The 22,732-nt window shown below is 42.1% G+C and overlaps 1 protein-coding gene across 4 annotated transcripts in view; it reads left to right on the top strand.

Annotated features, from left to right (window-relative positions):
• Positions 1 to 22,732, top strand: part of AKAP13 (A kinase (PRKA) anchor protein 13) — a 100,377-nt gene that overhangs the window by 71,300 nt on the left and 6,345 nt on the right. For all 4 annotated transcript variants that reach the window (XM_010571991.1, XM_010571990.1, XM_010571989.1 and 1 more), the window contains 17 exons: positions 3,849 to 4,020; positions 6,327 to 6,394; positions 7,233 to 7,299; positions 8,602 to 8,737; positions 9,708 to 9,820; positions 10,896 to 11,042; positions 11,657 to 11,907; positions 12,538 to 12,663; positions 12,768 to 12,885; positions 13,422 to 13,670; positions 16,444 to 16,520; positions 17,894 to 18,075; positions 18,159 to 18,241; positions 18,568 to 18,747; positions 19,489 to 19,653; positions 21,769 to 21,839; positions 22,358 to 22,402. In XM_010571991.1, coding sequence (XP_010570293.1) covers positions 3,849 to 4,020; positions 6,327 to 6,394; positions 7,233 to 7,299; positions 8,602 to 8,737; positions 9,708 to 9,820; positions 10,896 to 11,042; positions 11,657 to 11,907; positions 12,538 to 12,663; positions 12,768 to 12,885; positions 13,422 to 13,670; positions 16,444 to 16,520; positions 17,894 to 18,075; positions 18,159 to 18,241; positions 18,568 to 18,747; positions 19,489 to 19,653; positions 21,769 to 21,839; positions 22,358 to 22,402 — 2,250 coding nt within the window. The remainder of the gene's footprint in view (positions 1 to 3,848; positions 4,021 to 6,326; positions 6,395 to 7,232; positions 7,300 to 8,601; positions 8,738 to 9,707; positions 9,821 to 10,895; positions 11,043 to 11,656; positions 11,908 to 12,537; positions 12,664 to 12,767; positions 12,886 to 13,421; positions 13,671 to 16,443; positions 16,521 to 17,893; positions 18,076 to 18,158; positions 18,242 to 18,567; positions 18,748 to 19,488; positions 19,654 to 21,768; positions 21,840 to 22,357; positions 22,403 to 22,732) is intronic.

Raw genomic sequence — 22,732 nt, 5'->3', positions numbered from 1 at the left:
ACCTGTTTATGTAGAAACATCAGTGCAAACCACTAGCGCGAAGTTGTGGAGCATGTTGCAAAGCCTGTGAGCAAGACTAGAAGTTCATTAACTGGTTCTTGCACTTCAGGTGTATAATCTCTAAAGCAAGAATTGGAAAGAGAGAGAGATTGAGATCTGGTTGGGACAAAAGTCTATAAGAAAATATAACAGAAGTGCTTTGAGATATTTGCTCTGCTTTTGTTAAATAAGTGCAGTCTGATTTCATTAATTTCATGATTGTGTCTGAAACTGTTGATAAAGAATTGCTCCAAATTCCCAACAATAATACGTACTACAAGAATTGCAGCTCGTATCAGTTCTGATATTTTTACTAAGTCAAAAGCCATAATATTCAAATTACAATTTCTTCTCTGCTCGCGGTAGAATGTTTGCATTACATACGTTTTTAGGGCTTCCGCTGTACATTTAAATAATTTGACCTAAAAATTCTTGGGAACACTGATTTCTCAGAAGCATTATGGCTGATGAAAACCTGTAAGAGTTAATAAGAAAAACAACAAACCTTGAAAGAGGAAGTTCGACAGGAAGTGTTGATTTCTGCTGCTGTCTGGGCTGCCAGGAGGGAGAGAGGCTTCAACTTCTTTCCAACTAGATACTGCTTTTCTCCAAACCTTCAGAAATGCACCGTTTTCTAAGATGAACCGTAAAATAAAGCACATCTGAGCCTACTAATGGCAATGGCTCTTTTTGAAAACGGTGTCAACAGTTATGTAAAAAAAACCCTAAAAATAAAGGGTGTTTGGAGTATTAACTGGAGGGGATACTGATAGAAGTTTGTGTGAATTTACCCATGTCTGGCACGCACTTTGTGTTATTTGGGGATTAGTCAGTGAATCTCTTGAAATCAGCAGCATGCATTGGTTCACATTTGTGAAGTCTAAAACATGCTATATCTCTGGCAGTTGGAAAAAAACCATACTCATTTTCTTCATTTTGGTAGTGAGTTTCTGGGAAATGACGACAAAAAAATTAACATGAGTAATTTCTCTTTTTCCTTGACTTGCGCAGTTATTAGGCAGTGCTATACCACCAACAGTGTTTCAGTGTCTATAGTAAGAGTTGTAAGTGTTTGAAAGGACTAGGAGACAGGGAATATTTCTGACCTGTAGAGCAGGAGGAGCGCAAACACGTGAAACCTTTCTGTCTGGGAAATCTTCTGCAGCACTTTGTTTACTGAATTACTACCTAGCAACACTGAGGTATGTTAAAATTCACTTCTTCTGTATCCCAAACGTCTCAGAGGGTTTGATTTACCACCCTCTGCTTTTAAAATGGGTGGTCACGTATTGACTTGTGACTTCTAAAATATTAATCCCATCCTTTCCTGCCTGTGTTTTTTTTTGTTTGTTTTTTTTTTTTTTTTTTTTTAGCGGTGAAAGCTAGGGTAGGGCAAGATGAAAGCAATAGCAAAGTAACGAAAATCATCTTCAAGGAAGTTAGCAGCAATCAACCCGCCCTCCCCCTTTTGCTCAACTCGTCTCTGACTGCCGTCCCCCGGGCCGGCTGTGCTGGCAGCTCTTGGCCGTCGCGATGGGCCATGCTGGTGGGGAGTAGCTCCTGCCCCTGGGGGAAGGATGTCGATAAAATGGAATAAATTTGCCGAAGTACCTCAAATAACAGTGAAGCTAGTAGGACTTAAGCATTGGGAGGTAAGAGCTTCATGGTTATTTCAGAGCAGAATCTGCTGCTGCAGCAGCGCACAGTCTGTTATTTTGGGACATATGATCAAGTTGCGGTACCCATCTTGACTCTTAGTGCATGTCGGTGCAGGTTCAGCTGTGAAGCTGTGCTTCAAGTCTCATCAGCAACTCAGTGCAGGAAAATGGTTTTGTTTTTACAATCCTTTTCTAAAAAAAAGTTCCAGTAACTGTCACAGGAAAAAAAAAAAAAAAAATCTCATTTTGAGACCTTGTATTTCAGTGGTATGGCTGGCATTCCGGTTATGAAGCTTGCTGTTTCCTCCTTGAAAGTGGTGCACCCGTTTCCTGTTTTTCCTGGGGTCGTTTAGCTTTAATTAAAATGGTTTTTTTACAGTGATTTTTATGAAGACAGGGTATTATTCCAGACTTTAGAAATACTGGGCTTTGCAGTAAACACCAGGTACATTTGAAGTATAGAACAGTAAGTCTCCTTCCAGCTTGTTAAGCGTGAGAGTTGCAAGATCTTCCTTGAGCATAGGGTGATCTTTTCTCCTGGAGCTTCACAAGTCAATAAGCAACAGAACAAAACTCCAGGCATCAACTTGGTACGATCGGCCAAGGACTAAACTGCAGAGTTTTAGTTCTTGAATCCTGCCAGGCTGGGCATGGTTAAAGGTGGGCAGGTCAGCAGGTGGAGAACAGGACTGTGGAGGTTTATGTGGGGTGGCATCCAAGCTGATGGCTCAAAGGAGGCGGAAATGTGCCGCAAAGCAGACTCTTCCTGGCAGGTTTTCTGCTTCAGACGGGATTATTCCATACGGTAATGCTCCTGGTTTTGCTTATTTGCAGAACAAAATAGCGTTTGGGGCTAGTAAATAGACTTTCTGTTTGTGAGGCTTTGCAGGGAGAGATTCCAACGCTGGCATTTTGCCTGGGTTGTGTTGGGAGAGGGGAGACCTTAGACTGAGTTACTAGTTATTTGAGTGTGTCATCAAAGGCTCAAAAGTTTCCCTGCCAGTGAGTGCAGAGCTCAATACCTCTTTTAACCACTTCATGGCAGTTGCTCACTTGGGCTGCTCTGCAGCTCTCTGATATTTAGGCTGTGACAATACTTAGTAAAGGGCACATGTCATATAAATAACAAAATGCAAAGATAAGCCTACAGAAGTCTTTACAATTTCTAGTTAAGCTTCTCTTTCAGATGCCATGAAATCTGCAGTAACAGTTAAAATACAGATCTGGAGCTGAATTGTATGGTAAACATTTTGTAGGGTAGTGCATAGAAAGGCAAGGAGTCACTGTAATTCAAATTTGGAGGGTTTTTTATGGAGTTTCCTTTAAAAATTGTTTGGGAGAATTCCAAATCCATGAAAGGCTGCAGGGAAAAATGTTTCAAATTTTTGTATTTAGCATTTTCTATCTTGGGTAGCAATAGAAAGGTAAGCAAAAACTCTGCTAAAAGTTGGAGAAGGTGGCTGTGCTTGTCATCTTACTAAAGCTGAGTAGTCCAGAGGTTGAACTGTGGCTTCAGGAGATAATCTTTTATGGTGTTGCTGTTGTTCCTCAGCCTTTCTGTGGTGCCGTATTTCGAGAGTTTGTGAAAGATCCATTTCCCCAAAAAGCTTCACATAGTTACTTGGGGTTGCATGAAACCGTTGAAAAAGTCGCTAGTCAGAAGCAAAACAAAGGTGGAAATATTCTGGCAGTGATGCTGTACAGGCACTGAGGAAGACCTTGTGCTCTTCATTAAAAATGCAGTTGCAAAGCTCAAGTCATATGGGTTGGCCTTAAAAATTAACTGTTGAAAGTTTGATACACATTAAACGAGGTGTTTGTATTTAACACAATTCATTGAAAGTGCTGAAGAGCCCAGAAGAAGAAAAGAGTTAAGTCATTAAACCAAGCAACTATAAAACAAAGGTGGAACAAAATAGCTGCCTTCAGAACAGACTCAGTTTTGTCTCCACTGGTGAGGTAGCACTGCGAGTCAATAGTATGTTAATACACATCCATGGGGGCTGTAAGCTGATGTGCAGATACATGACTATTGTTAAGGTGGGCGTTGATCAATATCATCATAGTGCCAAAGGCAAACACTGAAGAATTTGTAACTAGAGAATAGACCTCTGCGAAGTAACGAGGCATTTGTTCATTTTCTCTCGACAGGAAAAAGAGAAAGATAAAGAGAAGACTAAAGAGAAGGACAAAGATTCCAAGGAGAAGGAAAAAGATAAGAAGCTGTTAAATGGACATCTCTTCACTGCAACCGCCGTTGTAGCCCAAGCAACCTGTTACCACTGTATGAAACCTTTCAATAAGGATTCGTACTACTGTGCAAGTAAGTCAGGTTTTTTTCCCCCCTTCCTTTTGGTTTTCATTAAATCTGACATGGGAAATGCAAACTTTATGCTTTATTTTCCTCTTGCTTAAGGATGTGGGGTGGGAGGGAGACTTTGGAGATAGTGATTCACGGAGCAGCGTGTTGCCTTATGGAAGCTGGACTGAAATGAGTCGTGTCTGCAAGGAGACGTCCTGCAACCTCCTTCCTAGCCTGTGCTCGGACATCTCAGCATCCCATGGGGTTTTCTGCCCTGCTTGTTGGCATGTATCACTTAGCTGGAGTACTTTGGTTATTTCAGCTGCATGTTATGGCTTGGGTCTGAGGTGCTTTGTTAAGATGGATGGAGGACGGGGAAAGCTGGCTTGGATCATGGCTTTATTTCCATTGGGGAAAAAAAGTCTCACCCATCTGTAGTGATTGCTTTAGTTCTCTGAAACACTGCTTTGGTGAGCCCTCAGTGAGAACAGCATGATATAAAAAGGAAATACAAACCCTCTTCTCTCTTTATATGTGACATTGCATCACAGGTCAAATGGCAGCTACCTGTGTGGATGTGAAGTACGTGCAATACAATGCAGGCAGTACAGGAACCACAGCAGAGGGTTTCTGCGAGACTGGTGATTTTGTTCTCTTTTCTTATCAGGTGGTTTCTGAAGCATGTAGCTTTTTAAGGTCAGCAGTGTTTGTGTGGTCGAGACCAGAATGGTAGCTGGTTTACACAGCAACCCAAAGCTACAGAACAGGCAGTCTTTTTCCCACTGCAGTTCAGGGCATTCTGTTCCTCACTATTAGTAATATTTTTTACTCCACTAGCTTAGAGATGAGTTGAAGCATGTACGGGAATTGCTCCCAGGCGTGAGCAGGAGGCTCTGTCTCTGTTCCTTCTGGTAGATGAGCAGCATATAAAACATCTCCAGTGAGCAGGGGAAGGAGCAGCCAGCTGAATCCCAAATGGCAGTTTTGAGTTTCCTGGAAGAGAAGAGATTTCAGCAAAGTTGTTTGCCCGAGACACGCTCTGTGTCAGCCTGATAGGAAATGGAAAATATCAACAATTACAAGCTCTCAAATGCATTCTTTCCCTTTCCCCACTCAACTTTCGTAACAGCTTCTGAAGCCACTTAGAAAATCAAATATATCCCAATTTAACTCTCTATATTCTAATGAGTTAAAATAATCCAACAATGTCATATGTTTTAGCATAGACCTTTTTTCCTTGTTTTACAAGGTACACTAGAAAATTACTGTAAGTTTTCTGCATTGGCCAGAAAATGAATGCCACAAGGAAAGTTTGGTCAGGACCCAGGTTGTAAGCTCACATCTGAGAGTGGTCCTTTCTCCCATCACATCGTAAAATCAGCCATCAAATGCCTTGGAAATGACTGATAACCAGCAGCAAAGGCTCTATTGTTCCTGTGCTGTCATAGACTACTTTTTTCCTACAGAAATGGCAGTGCTTTCCTGCTACCGTCACTGCTCTGTCTCACCTATGGATGACCTTTTCTTAATGCCTTTTAAAGTGCTGGATCATTTTAAATCAATGTCTCAGCTTTTCAGTGATGCTCCCAGCTTCCTGAAACAGCTAGTCAATGCTGAAAGATTTAGCATGCTCTAAAACAAATGGGCAAGCAAAAAATCCTTACTTTTAATAGCTTTCTGCCTGGTCTTTTTTATTTTTTATGATCAGTGATGCAGAAAATAAGCTTTTGGGGGTTTTAATTATTCATACTAGTGATACAGAGGAGTTGGAGGAACTTCCTGCTGAAGAGTTGAATCGGAGGAATCAAGTCCCTGAAACCAGATTTTCGATCTAAAAAATCAAAATGCTCTATTGCTAAATGGTACATACTAAAGAGCTGCCTCCAGGCTTCCAAGGCTTGAGCGTGAATTTAATGGTTCTGAATTGTCTCACTGCCTCTTTTCATGCACCGGAAGCAGGTTCTGTCCCTCTTCCTTGTTTGATCTGAAAAATGATACTGCTTGTGGGTTTTTTGCAAGAACATGCAGGTTTCTTTCTTCTGTCTTTCTTGCGCAGGAAATTGTGCGACATCAACAGAATAGCAACGCCCTATGGCCTTATCATTACCTCTCTCAAAATATCAGAAGAATTACTGGCTTTTACTAAGTAGGCCCAAGTGTAAGAAATTATAGGAATGTGAGCATATTTTGTCATTCTGGGCATGGAATTTTTTTCCTTTCTTGTCTCTTCTAGAAATAATTCAGAACTGTACGCTTACAGTGTAATGTACTCTTAAAATATAATTCATGATTTGTGTTTAATTGGTTGGGTTTTTTACTTTTGACAGACTGCAATGCAATTGTTCACAAAGGCTGTAAGGAGAGTTTTGCTTCTTGTGCAAAGGTCAAAATGAAGGTAAGAGTTTTCATCTACTCTACTGAATAAACACAAAAGTTAAAATAATTTAGCATACAGATACATAACGTCTTCTACCATATGTCCCAATGTTTCCAGCTTGTTGGAAAGAATTTCAGCCCCTGTGCTATATAGTGAATAAATTCTCTGGGCTATCCTGAAATTCCCCAGAACCACACATAGTTGTCCCTGGGACTCTGTGAGTGCTCCAGGTCAGTGCCACAGGGTGTTCGTTGGCAGCAAATTCCCTGCATTGTTCCCTGCATTACACAGGGACCGTATGGTGAGATGATCTGTCCTGTGCTTTGATTAAAAAAAAAAACACTTCACTGGCAAAATTCAGGGATTTCCAGCACCCTTAAATGCTATATCTCTTAATTCTCAAATGCTGCATCCTGTAATGCAGCATCATGTGTATATATAATGCATAATGAAAACTATTAAATATGTATGTTGCTCATATGAGGAATGCGCAGAATTCATGCTTGCCCCAAATGTGAGGAACCTCTTCTGCAGTATGGTTCTCCAAGCTAGTTAATGTTTATACAATTATGATTTTCAGTTCTCTTCAGTATCATCAGCACTTTCTCATCTCATTTTCCTATTTGCGGCACATTTCTCCATCTGTTTATTTTGCCCCTTTCATTGATTGCAACTAGGGGTGGGGGGTGCGTGCATGCATGCATATATATATATATATAAAAAATAGACATACAGCCAAGAACTGATCTGTTCTGAGAGGATTCAGAAAAAACATAGCTTTTTTATTTTAGTTATGTGGCACAGCCTGATGGGAGAAGGGAGGAAGAAATTACAGTGAATTTCATTTTTCTTTCAGCCACAGAGAGGGATGCTGCAGGCACATGATACCTCTTCATTACCCACAGTAACCATGAGAAACAAAAGTAAGAAAACTTCCTTTCCCTCTGCTTTGGTGATGGTCTGTATCTGCTGTTCTTGACTGTTCTGACAACTAATATTTGATATTGTGAAAGATAAGCATTTATCAAAGCAGGGATGAGAGCATCTTCTATGCGTGATAAGCAATGTTTGGGTGGTGACGACTCTAGAAAGAAAAGGAAGTGATTTTAGAGCCTGGTTTCTTTAAGTCATCATCATCGCAGTTAACAGTGCAGTTGCATGAGCTGGCTTTTCTCTGACAACTTCAGAAGTTGTACTGAAATGGCGCAGAGTTCATCCACTTCTGCAGTGTCCATGCAGCTTTAAGCAAATGTAAAGTAATCTCAGATTTAGAATAACTACTTGACTGCTGTAGCTTGCTGAAAGCCTGCAGCTGGTAAGTCCACAAAATCTGGAAGATGCAGCGGGTGTCTGTGGGTGTGTGATATTGGAAAGAATCCAACTGTATTATATTAACAGAAATTGTTAAGATTACAAGTGGAAAGAATGCTTGTTTGAAATACTTTTTTTTTTTTTTAATTAAATAGTCTTATGCTTCAAGGTAGTGAAAACAGAAAGTTTAATTTGGAATAGGAGCAATAGTGACAAACTTTTCCTGGCTGCGCCGAGACATACGCTGCACTGCAGAGCTACCCAGTGTGACCAAGGGCAAAGAACAGGAGTGTAATAGCCCACATGGGTTTTGTAGTGCCATGATTTGATAAGCTTATTTAGTGATAGCTTGGAGATCACTATATGAAATCACAGTGTATGATACAGATGTACCTACTGTGGTATTTATGATGAAATTCAGAGGTATAAACTCCAGAAAGCAGAAATGCATCTGAAGAAGGAAAAATCTGGAATTAATATGAAAAGATTAGTTAAAGGTAAGTGATAGTATAATGGATTAGCATTTTTCTGTGGTACGTACTGATAGAGAAACCTATCTCAAAAAGTTAGACCAGAATCAGTATATAATTATAGGCCCAGGGAAATTAAAAAGCAACATAATAGATTGCTACATGTGCATATTTATCAAATAAAGTTAAATTCAGTTTCCCAAGTGTATTTTTCTGGACTTACAGATCCCACCTATATCTTTTAAGTGTAGTGCAATGCAGTCAGTTCTGCACAGGGGTCGATGTTCTTTCCTTCGTATGACTGTTTCTAACAGCTGAGATCTCCTGGTGACAACTCTAGAAAGAAGAGGAAGTGATTTTAGAGCCTGGTTTCTTTAAGTCATCATCATCGCAGTTAACAGTGCAGTTGCATGAGCTGGCTTTTCTCTGACACTTCCCTTGCAGGTTCACAACCGAAGGAGCGCCCTCGCTCTGCAATACTTGCTCCTGATGAAAACACTGTAACCTCAATATTCAATAACAGGAGATCACAACAGACTACAGCACTTTCAAAAAGTGTCTCAATACAGAACATTGCAGGGTAAGGTTTCTCCCTGTGCGTGTGAGTATGTGCGTATTATCTGACGCTGCAAGCATAGAGAAATTCAGATCTCATTAAAAATAAATTCATGTACCTATGATTTGTGTTAAAGGTGCAAAAGAGGATCACAAAACCAGAAATACTCATATTTTATATGACACCATTAGTTGTCTTCTGCACAATCAGATTGTGTGGATTAGTTTAGTCATGGCATGTGTTCAGAGGCATCAGAGTTGTCCTGGTTGTGTTCAAGGCCACTTCACAGAGGTGCTCTGGGCTCCAGGAGGAAAATCCCTTGCCTTGGGCTGGGTACTGAGGAAGCACACGTTTGCAGCTCAGGTATAGTATTAACTTTTGTGTCCACAACGATAGGGTGGAGGCACAGAGCTGCAGGTTTCATGGTGTTTTAGGACTGCATTATACATAATTAATTACAAAAAATCATAGAAGAAAATCAAATTTATGGCTCCTACACTACCTGCATATAGAGCAGTTCTACACACAGGGCAACAGCATGGACTGGCATGTTCTGGACAGTTTGTATGCCCTGGCTATTCGTGGTGAAATTTATTTCAGTCCATTTTTCTGCTCTTTCTCAGAGCTAGTGATAAAGACTCTTGGATAGCCTTCTGTGTTGCATTTTTGCACTGCTTGCACCAAGGACAATGAGGATGGGACGCGACTGTAAAATGGAAAGTAATGAATGAAATGGAGTTATCCAAATCGTAAAACCTCAGGTGTGATTCTTTATAGAAGCACCATTACTCAGAACTGTAGATCTTACACCTTGCTGAGCCCCAATGGGTAGTTGTCAGACAACAATTAATAAAAGTACATTTCTGTACATAACTGCAACGCTTGCTTTGGTTTCCAGTTCATACTTAAAATGCATTTCTTCTGTGTATTTGAAAGTACATTTGGCTGCTTTTTTTATGTCATAAACAGTATTCTGTGTTCTGGTTTTCTGCAGAGTTGGGAACGATGACAGCTTAATACACACTTGGAAATTCCTGTCGCAGTCAACAGACTCCTTACATAAAATCAGCCGGGTGAATGAATCCATGGAGTCACTGGTTGACGAAGGTAAGAGATCTCCATGGCATTTATAGCAAAAGGCAGGTCTCAGTGTTGCCTTCCAGAAACAGAAAGTCCATTTTGGCATTTCAGCAAGTCTTTTCCTTTCTAATACACAATTAACATGCATTTACTTTGATCTTAGAATATTAGTATGATAAACTAAAACAAAGCCTCAGATAGTAATTTCTGTAGCTTGTTGAGTCGTGGGAAAACATTTAGAAGGTTTCAGTTACAGCTGAGTTACTTGGAATTTAGCTCAGGGACAAACATTTTCTCTTTCATTCTGCACCTCTGGCCCATTTATGCAGCCACAGATTTTGCCCTCTTTCACCTTTTTCATGCTGATGTCTTGTGTTTTGTGTTTTTCCCAGAGTGGGGAAGGAAGAAACATATTGTTTAGTTTTGCGGGTTTGAAAGTGAAGTCAGTTAAATTCATTTCTTAAGTTTAAATTTTTTTTTATATATGGTGCTTTTTAAGGATATCATCAGTATTTTTACATCTTAGCCAATATTTACCTGAAAAGAGCAGAATGGTCTTAATTTATTAAGGACTAAACAAGGGCATGCTCATGGTGACAAGAGAAAATTTCCCAGTTCCTGCACAGATGAGGAATGTTTCTTAAAGATGCATATGTGTGTCTGTAACGTATGTAGTGTTCACTTCTGCCTGCATCAATTCTGGCTTTCTAAGCTTGAAAACACAGACTTCACATAGGTCTAAGCTCCCTCGATTCAGTGGTGTAGATGAAGGAAGACCAACTGGGTGTTGTGGGTTTTTATTTGTCTTCGATACTGTTGCATTGCAGATAAAAGAATCTGTTGTCTTTTATCTGAGCTAGAATTTGGTCTATGTGAAAATGATGAATTAGTTTTGTGCAACTAGCAAATAACCTTTAAAAGCACTTTTCATAACCTGGTCCTTACGTGGTATAATTCCATATGACCATTTTTGTGTCAGTAAAGGAGTTTGTGTGTGATGTTTGTGGTATGACAGAGAAAGCCTAAACCTAAATGAATAGACAGGAATCTCAAATGAGACAAGTTACCCACTTCTTAATGGCACTTACATTGCTTTGTGAAGGTGCGGACATGAATGAAGGACAGCTGATGGGAGACCTGGAATTAGATTCCAAGCAGCTGGAGGCAGAGTCCTGGAGCCAAGTAGTGGACAGCAAGTTCCTACAGCAGCAAAACAAAGATGTTGTCAAACGGCAAGATGTCATTTACGGTGAGATACCTGCATCTTAATTTTTCACTCATTATAGATAGCTTCTTGATATACTCACATGCATGGATTTAGGAAGCTTTAGGTCAGTGAGTAGGAACACTGACTTGATTTTCTCAGAAACCAAAGTTTCACCCTTGAAGTTCTTAGAAATGTTGTGTATTTTGTGAAAGCTTTCTTTCTGCATTTCACATATCTGGAAGCCATCAAAAAAACCCAGTCTCTCCTCATTTGCCTGCTGATGACATTTAAACTCCATTACAGCAGAGCAGCTAGCTAGGAAGTCTTCTCCTGCCGGATGCAAGAGCCATCCTGTATGGCAAAAGCGCACTGTGTTGAGGCTGGCAGTGAGGTGTTAGGAAGGAGCAGATAACAGTGCTGAAGGTTCAGACCTTAGCAGCACTGTCCAAAGCTCTTTATTGTGGGACTCCTCTGCCCCCCTATTTCTCCCACATGTGAAACTATTGAGTGATGTTTCAATACCTGACATGAAATTTTCTGAAGCCACTTAAGAGAAACCCAGTTATGGAAGAGCTTTCTAATGGCAGTTTTTCCTTATACTGTACACCTATGTACTCTAGTGACCTTGGTTTTGACCTTATTCGCATCCTATACAGAGCTAATGCAGACAGAAATGCATCATGTCCGCACCCTGAAGATCATGAATGATGTGTACAGTGCAGGGATGTTAAAGGAACTGCAGTATGATCAACAAGTCGTGGACAAGATCTTTCCCTGCCTGGAAAACTTGCTGCACATCCACAGTCACTTCTTCCAGCGGATTCTGGAAAGGAAGAAGGAGTCATTGGCAGACAAAAGTGAAAAGAACTTTGTTATCAAGAGGATAGGTGACGTCCTAGTGAATCAAGTAAGCGCTGGAAAATGCTTGCACTTCTGAGAGCACAGCTGGAAACCAGGCACTCTTTCTTCCCTCCTGTTTATTCCTGTTAGATAATCACAGTTGATGGCACCTTTATCTTCACACATGTAGAAATCTCCACCTCTGCTTTTTGAAGCACTTTTTGCTCTTTCAGAGGAAGGTCTAATGATGAAAATTAATTTAGTTTATTTTGTGGGAAAGAGAAGCATTCCCTGACGGGCACAGAATGGTTTGACCATCGCCTGGAGGGTAGGCAGTAGCCCACAGCAAAATATGCCCAATGTGTTTCTTGGCTGAGTTACTGACCTGCTGTTTAACTTTGGGTGGGTTATTTTACTTTCCTTTATCTGTGCTTTCTCCTTTCTTCTTTTTGTCTGTCTTGACGGGTTTTTTGTTGGCTTTTAAGCCCTGTGAGTAGAATCCCAAGTTTTGCAGTTAGTGTGAACTCAACGAAGTCCCAAACTCGGCTGTTTACTTTCTAGAGATTTACTTGCTTGATTTAGGATGCTTTGGGCTAATTTGGTTTCATCAAGTTCTTTTGAGAGACTGGCAGGCATTGCTGGGATATCGCAGCAGGAGCTCAGTGCAAATTGGACCTCTGTGTCTCATGTGTTGCAGTTCTCCGGTGAGAGTGCCGAGCGAATGAAGAAAACATACGGCAAATTCTGCGGGCATCACAATGAGGCAGTAAATAACTTCAAAGATCTGTACTCAAAGGACAAGCGGTTTCAGGCATTTGTCAAGGTAGGAACAGGTAGAACAGACATAGTTGATGGGAAAAGTATGTCCTTTCTGCACTCTGATGAGCATTTTGCTACAGAACTGGAATTTTCATCTTTGTTCCTTAGAAAAAAATGAGCAGCTCCCTGGTGAGACGTCTTGGGATTTCTGAATGTATCTTGTTGGTAACACAGAGAATCACAAAGTACCCAGTCCTTTTACAAAGGATACTGCAGTACACCAAAGGTAGGGACCAGCTCTATTCTAAATGTGTATTTGTTCCTCCAGTGTAAATTTCTTGGATCCTTTTCAGCTGAAGCAGAGTTTCTTAGAATAGACCAACTAATCCAGTCGTCATTGTCTCACACCATTGTTAACAAGATAACTCAGTTTCATATCTCCATTTAGGATTAGTTAGTCGGGTGCCTTGATTTAGTTGTTTTAAGTCTGTCTGTAGCTAATTATGGAGCAACAAGCTTAGACCTCAAAATCTCCCAGCTTGCTTTCTTTCGTAATGGCTGAAATATGTGGTTAATTTGTGCCTTTTGTCTATACTGTCTCATATACAAAGTATATTGGAATAGTCCCCAACCTCAACCATAAACGTGAAAGGTTTTGTGAAACTCTCCTTAAGGGGGAAAAATGCAGCCTGTCTCATGAAAGTATTCAAAAGTTTTAATGCGGGAATTTGAGAGGGAGAAGAGGAAGGAAGGAAGTAAAATCAGGAAGTTAGAGTCCACAAGGATGAAGTGAAATCGAGGTGTTTCTCTTTCTGTTCAAAGAAAATGAAGTGGAACATGAAGACTTGACTCAGTCATTAAACCTCGTTAAAGATGTGATTGCTGCAGTCAATAGCAAAGTCAGCAATTACGAAAAGAAAATGCGTCTTGGTGAGATTTACAACCGGACAGATAGCAAGTCCATAATGAGGATGAAGAGTGGCCAGATGTTTGCAAGAGAGGACTTGAGGCATCGCAAGCTCATCCGAGATGGGCCTGTTTCACTAAAAAATGCAGCTGGCCGGTTAAAAGGTAAGACTATCCTGTCTTCTGCCAGGGGAGGATACAGCTCACCCTCTCTGGATGTAGGATTAGTCCTCAGGTTGGTGTGTTTAGCCTTTATTTATTCTTTGGCTTTGAGAGATTTTGACAGCAGCTTTCCCTGTGCTGTAGACTTGCTTCCCATTGCGGCATTTCCAATTCCTCATGTTGTTTCTGGGGTGATAGATAGCTGCTTTTCCTCCTGGTGACTGCATGCCTGCTGAAGGCTTGGGCTGTAGTGACGCCTCGGTCCATCAGCCACAAAGCGGAGTTGCTGGGGGATTCTTTGGGCCAGGAGAACACAATGGGGTTGCAGTTGTCCAGAGAAGCGAGTCAGATCTCCATGCCATGATGAGCATGTGCAGCAGTTCCAGGAAGCATGCTTGCTACATCCAAAACCCAACCTCAGCTGCTCAGTGGCTCTCCCCACCAGCAGCACTGCCTTTTCTTTGTTCTAAGGTCTGCAGTAGGGCTGCTCAGGCTCAGCATTACCATCCCAGTTTCAATGGGAATCCAGAGAGGTGTCCTAGGCATTTGTTGCTGTTGTAGTTTAACCCCAGCTGGTAACTAAGCACGACGCTCTCACTCATTCCTCCCCCTCCCAGTGGGCTGGGGAGGAGAATTGGGGAAAAAAATAAAACTCATGGCTTGAGATAACAACAGTTTAATAATTGAAATAAAATAAAATATAATAATAATAATGAAAAGGGAGATCAAAAGAGAGAGAAATAAAACCCAAGAAAGACAAGTGATGCACAATGCAGTTGCTCACCACCCGCTGACCGATGCCCAGCCAGTCTCCAAGTAACGATCGGCCCCTCCAGGCCAACTCCCTCCAGTTTCTATACTGAGCACAACATCCTGTGGTATGGCATATCCCTTTGGCTAGTTCGAATCAGCTGTCCTGGCCATGGTCCCTCCCAGCTTCTTGTGCACCTCCTCACTGTCAGAGCATGGGAAACTGAAAAGTCCTTGACTTAGGATAAGCACTACTTAACAACTAAAATGTCAGCGTGTTATCAACATTATTCTCATACTAAATCCAAAACACAGCACTGTACCAGGAAGAAAATTAACTCTATCCCAGTCAAAACAAAGACAGTTGCTCTTGAACCTCTTGAGCTGCTGATGCAAACTGTTCAGGAGAGGCTCTGGTGTCCCTGCAGCTGCCTCTTGTTTCATCAGTGTTTTCTTGAATTGCTTTTTGTTTGTTATCAGGTGGAAGTAGTTTTTCTAAGGTGCTGTGCTCTGCTGAGCACTGAAGTTCTCTACTGAATTAAACACTAAATCTCCCAAGGAAGCCTTCAGCTGGGGCCATGGTAGCAGTGAGAGCAGGCAGGACTGTGTCTCAGGCTTGGCAGGAAGGCTGGGCTTTCCTTCTCTCACTCCAGCATCGGCTGATTAAACCATGGGCATGAATGGGGACTGGTAGCCTGGTGCCGTGCTGTGCAGGGAGGCAGTGATAACATGAAACTCTGTATTGGTTATGATTTGAGGTTTTGGAAACAGGAAGTTTACAGATGGTTTCTAGGCACCTGAGATTACTGTTGACTTTAGATGGTGGATTAAGCAAGTTATGCTGCTGCTGTAAAATCTTGTGATAAGTACAGGTTGCATTTGCATTTCTAACTCACGGAAATGCATAAACATACCTCTGTCTGTAGTGCAAGCTCCCAGCGAAAGTAGGTCCTGCACAGAGCCCAGGGAAAAAGTAGCTAGTTCATACATTCAGGCTAACTTTTCTTAGAGGGTTTCAGCATTTCCCTCTTGCAAAGTGCACAGACAATAAGAGAAGAATGGAGTCAAATGCTGAATTTTGAAAACCTCACAGAGCTTGGAGTTCATTTTGCAGCTTTGACTAAAGTTTGGTGGTTCTTTTATCTGGAACAGATCCTGTCTTCCCGAAACAGAATGGAAGGAATTACCCACAGGATGATTTAACTTTCTGGTTTGCTTCCTCTCTGTCACAAGATTTCCCAAGTACATTACACAAAACCTCTTTGTACTGAGGGCTCTGGGTGGGGCATTATACTTGGTAGTTGCTGTGCAACTTTATGATATGTCGTTAGGAGACTTGGAAGGCTGTACATGTACTCAGGGAAAAGGTCGTATTCTGATTTAAAATCCTCTGTTGGTTTGATGTTGTGCTTCCTTCTCCCGCGAAAGACAGACAGGTCCTGCATCTCATGCAGGCTCTGTCGGCTCCCTTTGGAGTCTGCAAGAGTTGTGTTTGTCTGCGAGTAGAATTAGTCGTGGCTCCTGAAGTCAGTATTTCCTGGGAAAGAAACTGCAGCTGACAAATATTGTTATTGCACGATAATTTGCACTCCGCAAACCACTCATCAAGAGAACCATAAAACCCAAAACTTCCTGTGCAGATATTTTGCTTGAGGGCTACAATATTGTTTGAGAAAACAGCGCTTCTATTCAGTAAGCATCTCTAGCTTTTGCTGTTACGCCCATGTCCTAACTGTTAGAAAGCATGTGGCTGGAGAGGAGCATCCCTGCTCTGACAGGTGAGAGAAAATCCTGCAGGTTTCCCAGGTGCTGTTGTGTTCTGCTTGTCGCAAAATCAGTTCAGATGTAACCTGACCTGGCATCTCCAGGAGCTGCCCCTGCTCCTTCTGCTAACTGGGAGGTTGACCCTGCTTCCAGGATTGGCAAAAACAGCCCTACTGCTGCGCAGCACTGGTGTTATTAAAAGAAATCTGTTTTGGGGTGGGTCATGTGGTTATACTGCACTGGTATGCTTTTTCGTTTGCAGAAGTCCAGGCTGTTCTTCTCTCTGACATGCTCGTATTCCTTCAGGAGAAGGACCAGAAGTATGTCTTTGCCTCACTGGTAAGGCTTCAACATTTTCTATTCCTTCCTTTTCTATGCAAGAGACCCTTGATGTATGTTGTGTAGTGAAGCCAGCCATTGCCTGCTAAACAACTTAATTTTCTCGCTTATAACATTTTTGTTTGCTGAGCAGACTCCATTCTTTTTGATAGGAAAACATTTCTTCATGCCCCACCTCCCCTTTCTGCAGTGTCTTGTCACAGCTGATAATTGGCCTTGAAAACCTGCCTGTCACTGGATACACTTACTGCTTTTCAGTTTCTGCAATTCCAACCAGTATTTGGGGTGGGAGGGGGCAATGGGATAATGCAAACATTGTAAAAATGAATCTTAGCAGAAGGAAATGTCCCAGTATGTTCTGAGCTACTGTGGGGGGCAGAGGGGTGAAATGCCACTGCAGTAAATTCAACAGAACAGCTTGAAAATAAATGTCAGAGGAAATGTATTTGTAATGCACAAGACCAAAAATATTAGCTTTTGAAGGCAGGCCTCATAAAAGGGCTAGGCACACTGACCTTCTAAAGAAAACCTAGTACCTAATTGAGTCTGTTGGGGCTGTACCTTGCAGGCATGGTCTAGACTGGCTAAACCTTGTGACCTTTCCGCTCTTTGAACATTTTGAAAGCGGATAATTTGTTATTCCAGTTCCACCAACGATCTGCACAGACTCAATGCCTTACACAGTGGGAGCTGATTTGCACACAAATCCTGATAGTGAACCACTACCAAATCACCCCAGTTGTAGCATCCTGTAAAATGCACTAAGGGGCTGACTTGTATTCAGATGACACGACAGCAAAGGGATGTTTTCACCAAGCAGGCTGATTACACAGAGATCATAGCACACAGTGAACATCATCTTACAAGTCTTCTCCATCACAGGATTCAGCTATGAGCTGCTGAGAACAGCAGGGGTTTTGTGGGATTTGAAAACAAGATGTTACTCCACCTGAGGGAGGGATTGTGAAGATAATGTGTGTGAAGCAGGCGCTAGCAAGCTGCACTAAGTTTAAGGAGCTGTGATATTAATGACAGAGAGCATGTGAGCAGGATGAGATGAGATTAAAGGTCTGCTGGAGTTAGAGCAAAATATGGTAGAGTTTGCAAAAGTACAAAGACAATTTTAAATTAATTTTTTATTGAAATGGAACAAGGTGAAATTGCTTTTCCTACAGAACTGATGGAGGAAAGCAAGCGCTTCCCTGTTCTTTGAACCCATTAAAATGATTTATTTTTTTAATTAGCCAAGAGGTTCAGAAAATGTTTACAAGCTGCGAGAAATAGCAATATGATTGTTGGGACCTTTTCCGTGCTAGTTTGCATCTGGGAGCTAGTACTGTTCACCCTCCTCACCCTTTTCTTTCCATCTGAAGGACCAGAAATCCACTGTGATCTCTCTGAAGAAGTTGATCGTACGAGAAGTGGCTCATGAAGAGAAGGGTTTGTTTCTGATCAGTATGGGTGTAAAAGATCCCGAAATGGTGGAAGTCCATGCTAGCTCCAAAGAAGAGCGTAATGGCTGGATACAGATCATTCAAGACACAATGAACACCATGTAAGCTACCAGGCTGTTCTTGCAAGGCAGGTTGATCCGCATGGTCATGTTCTGGTAGTAACTGAGACTTGTCTTTTGTCCAGGGATAAGGATGAAGACGAAGGAGTCCCGTGTGAGTCTGAGTTTGAAAAGAAAGTGTCGGATGCCAGAGTGAGAGGACTGAAAGGTAAAATCCTGCCTGGGACAGAGCTGGGGAGCAGCTTTTGAAAAATTTACAGGAATTGTGTTGGGTTTTGTGGTTGAACTATGACTTTTTTCAAAGGAATGAGAATCCTGCATCCAGCAAATAATTGCAATCCTTGTTTGCACCTCACCTTGCTTGCATTATTTTTTTTCTGAGCCTGCTGAGTGCAGTTGCTGTGCAGGATTGCACAGGGCACGGTTGTATTGTCAGGTTCCACTAGATGGGGCCAATATCTCAGGTATCGCTCAGTTTCCTTGCTGAAGCTTTTATTATCTGTCTTCATCTCTGTTTTCTGTTCACTCCCACAGAACAACTTCAGCAGAAGGATAAGCAGATTCTCCTCTTGCTGGAGGAGAAGGCTAAGATCTTCCGGGACATGGCAGACAGTTCTGTGCAGGAGGACATGCCAGGCTCCAGGCTGCTCTTCAGAGCAAACACAGAAGAGGCACCAAAAGGAGAGGCCATTATGAAAACTGCAATAAATGAAGGTGAGCAAGTCAGGGTGACACATTAATTACACTTACCAACGGACCCACCTTCAGTGAAGCCATCAGTCCTCAAGCACCAGTTTTGCAGGGGAAGTTTTCTCTCTGTCAGAATAACAGGATAGATAAGGAGATATTGCTACTCACGGTATTGTCTCAGGGATAGGTAACGAGAATCAGGAAAGGAAGCAGATATTGATGGCTGTTGAAAGAGGGGAGAAAAGAAGTCAGCACAGAGAACAACCATGCATTGAATCTTCACTGGGGTCAGGAGCAGCACAGGATTTATCCTTGGCTTAAATTTGGACCATCCAGGCTTTTGCTGTGCTTCAGTCTCAGCAAGGTGTGAGAGCGGGGCGCGGGTTCCAGCAGGCGCTTGTGGTTCCTGCAAGGGACAAGCAAGTCTGTTGACAAAGGCAAGGATGGATGGAAACTCAGGCAACTTTCTGGTGTGATTTTTGAAGAGGCTAAATAATTATTAAATGCTGTTGTTGGAGCACACCAGGGTTGCCTGGAGGAAGAGAGGGAAGCGTAAGCCTGTGCAGAGCTCCAGGAATTGGAGTTAATGGTCAGGCAGACTTGAGTTTTTGTAGGGGGAATGCGTACTGTTCATGTCATTGTCATAGAAACATGGTTTCATATTACAGCAAAGCATGTGAGTTTCTGACCTGAGCTCAAACAGGGATGAAAAGAGCTCAGAAGCCTGAGGTGGTCTTTAACAGAGATACCATTGCTTTTTATCAGTTGAACTGCTGCAAGACCTGGTGAACAGAAGCCTGGGCACTGCCCTCGGACAGCAGGTCAGCAGCACTGCCGTGGAACCAGAAGGAGGAGTTGGCCCCATTTCTCTTCCTAGAAGGGCAGAAACTTTTGGAGGATTTGACAGTCATCAGATGAACGCTTCCAAGTGTGAGTAGCTACATGTGTCCACATCAGCATTTGTTAACAATATATGTCGTCCTCTTGCTTCAGAAGGACTCCAGCAGCTGGTGACTTGAGTTTCCCAACTCCTCACCAGTTATAGCTGATAGATTAAATAGCAGATTAGAAAAAAAGCCTATGTACAGGTGGAATGATGATAGCTGAGAACCTGTGACTACATCAGGATTAAACATCTGAACTCCTCACTCCTTTCTCTCTGTGCTCTCTCTGCATCATCCTTACTCCTTTACTTATGTGCCTCATGAAAGCATTTGGCTTCTTAATAAATTAGTTTCTTCATGTTATTATTGTAATATCTGCAGCTCTGTTCTTTGTTCTTCAGTTGTCTTCCAGTAGGAGCTTGGTGCTGTTGCATTTGTGAATGGATGAGGATATTGCTGAATCAAGCACCTTCTCCCCAGCTCTGCTCTCTATGCATTTGTGTTCTACATACAACTGCATGTGTTATTCCTGCAATTAAGTCTCTCCCAAAGAAATGTGTGAATATTTATTTCAGCTGCATAGTTGGCTGCTTCCCAATGCTCTCTTTCTTTGCTCTAGTCATCAGAAACTTCCCTGTCCTCAAATTCCTTTCTATGTGGTCTCATTCATACTCCCAATACAGCTAGTTTTGCTGCGCTAGTGTCTGTCTCCACATTGGGATCGTTGGACCTCGTCTGACCTTCTGCATTAAAGGAGCAGTGTTAGCTGCAGACAGTCAGACATGAGAAGTATGTAGAGGTTTTCCCAGCTCTACTGGAAAGCTGCAAAGCCCTCCACAGGCCTTGTCATCATAATGACAAATATATTCACACTGGAGGGGTTTGTTTAGGGTTGGGCCTCTCTCTGTTGTAGTGATGAATGGGACAACTTCAGGTTGTGCATTGCCCAGCTCTAGGTTTTCTGTAGAAATGCCATCTTTTGAATTAGATTGTAATTCAATAGTTGTAGGGTCTTGGGAGAATTTGGGAAAAGAATGCAGGGCCTGTTTGTTCAGCTGGAGGCCGGGAGGCGTGAAACCTGGCTTTCATCTCCAGTTCTTCTGTTCACAACCTGTGGAACCTTGGGCAAGGCTTATAACCTGACTCCCCTTCATTCTCCCCGCCAGTAAAGCAGAAGGGAGGTGTTTCCTCCTGCAAAGAGGTGGAAGGTCCCAGGACGTGGCGCAGGAGAGAAGGTCTGTTAGGAGGACTTGAGGGTCAGCCTTTAATAGCAAAGCCTGCCTGGGGGGTGGTGGGAGGAGAGGGCCTTTGCCCTCTGCCCTTTGCACTAGGTACGGTGTCCTTCATCTTGCTGCAGATACAGGTGTATGTAAAGTTGTTTATCGTTAAAAGAGCGGCAGTAGGGAGGTTACCATTGCAGGTGTGGGTTTTCCCCATGGGCTGCATCTCAGCTGGCAAGGGGAGTGCAAGAGTCTTGGCAAGAGCTAGAGGACCGAAGAGCTGTGCGACTCCTTTGCCGCCCGCGAGCAGAAGGGCAGTGCAGGTGGAGGGGTGCAGCCGTCTTGGCACAACAGGTCAGTTCAGTCCTGCTCAGGAGCACTGATGTGAGCCATCCAGGGGGAAGTTAGAAAGAGAAGTCCAGTGTCCCTTTGAAGATACAGGTTTCTGATAACTAAGGTCAGGGATAAATTGTCAGCATAATATTACACAGGGTATTGCGCAGCAGTATCTGACCCAGCTGTAAATTGCACTTGCACAAGAGAGGCATTGAAACCATACCTGCAATAATATAGCCTAATATGATACTGTTATTGTTCTCCATCTGCTCTTATTCTCTCTCATGTCTTCTTAGCAAGTATTCTTTGGTGGTAGACAGCAGTGCGGGGACTAGACAGAGCACCAATTAATAGGAGTGCGCTGAATTTATCAGCATGTTGTCTGAAACCAAAGTCAATCCTAATCTGAATTCACATCCACTTTTTCTGGTGGTGCCGACATGTTCTGTATACGTAGGGAGCAAATGCTTTTAAAGTGTGAAGAGCTGTGTGTCCCCTTTTGTGAAACATCTGAGTTTGCTGTATTAAATTTCTCAGACATTAGCAAGTTCATCCATGGCTTAAAATGTTGAATAACCAGTGTCAATGCTGGCTTCTTCCTTTAGGTGGAGCAAAAGATGAAGGCGATGATGCTCAGGACCTTCGGAGAACAGAGTCAGACAGCATTTTAAAGAAGGTATCACTTGGTTTATCTCTCTGCTGCCACTGAGTTCAGATTTCAAGAAAGTGACAATTCTAGTCTTGAAAAAAGCCTGATTTTTTTGATAATTAGATGTATCCTAATAAGTTAAAAATAAAATTGGAATTATGCAGCCAAAAACACTTTGCTGTAGCTAAAATCCTGACCTGAAAACCCTTGCAAATCAGTAGTATTTCTTTGTGGCACAGCTAACCTGCCATCTGTCTGCATATCAGCTAAAGCATGTGTTTAATTATGCATTGTTATTGAAATGATAAGGTCAACTATAATCTTGCACCTATTCTTGCTGTGGATCAATCCATCTTATAAATACAAAATGATACCTAATCAACATTTTATTTTATATGATTTTAACTTACCTAAAAAACATGCATGAATTCTCTCAGAATGGAAGATGGAGGGGGGCTTAATGTGTCTGCCATTAGTTCAGCTTCAGAACACATTTGCTGTGATTTCTCATTTGTCCTCATATTAAATCTGTGATCTTTTCATAGGGTGGAAATGCTAATCTGATGTTCATGTTGAAAAGGAATAACGAGGTAAGAATTGATTCCGTTGCTCTGCTGTTTCCTTCATTTAAGTGGCAAGTGAATTTGGCTCAATAGGTGATAATGTAGAAGAAAATACATTTTATTTGCTGAAGTGCATGTAGACTTTTAAATACATTAAGCTGAACCAACTGTGTCATCTATTTGTTTAACCTTGGATGCTCAGGCAGGGAATTCACTGATTGTCATCTGCTTGCCAGCAGGATGATATGTGCTGATTATAGGCAGCAAGGGTTAATTACCACTAGGATGCACAGGGCTGTATTTATTGTGCATCTGCAGACAGAGGGAGTTTAATTTTATGTTGCAGGTGCAATGAAT

The sequence above is a fragment of the Haliaeetus leucocephalus genome, unplaced genomic scaffold, assembly GCF_000737465.1.
Source record: "Haliaeetus leucocephalus isolate CR32 unplaced genomic scaffold, Haliaeetus_leucocephalus-4.0 Scaffold339, whole genome shotgun sequence".
NCBI classification, from domain to species: domain Eukaryota; kingdom Metazoa; phylum Chordata; class Aves; order Accipitriformes; family Accipitridae; genus Haliaeetus; species Haliaeetus leucocephalus.
The sequence above is the reverse complement of the archived record's forward strand: the minus strand, read 5'-3'. Positions and strand labels throughout refer to the sequence as shown.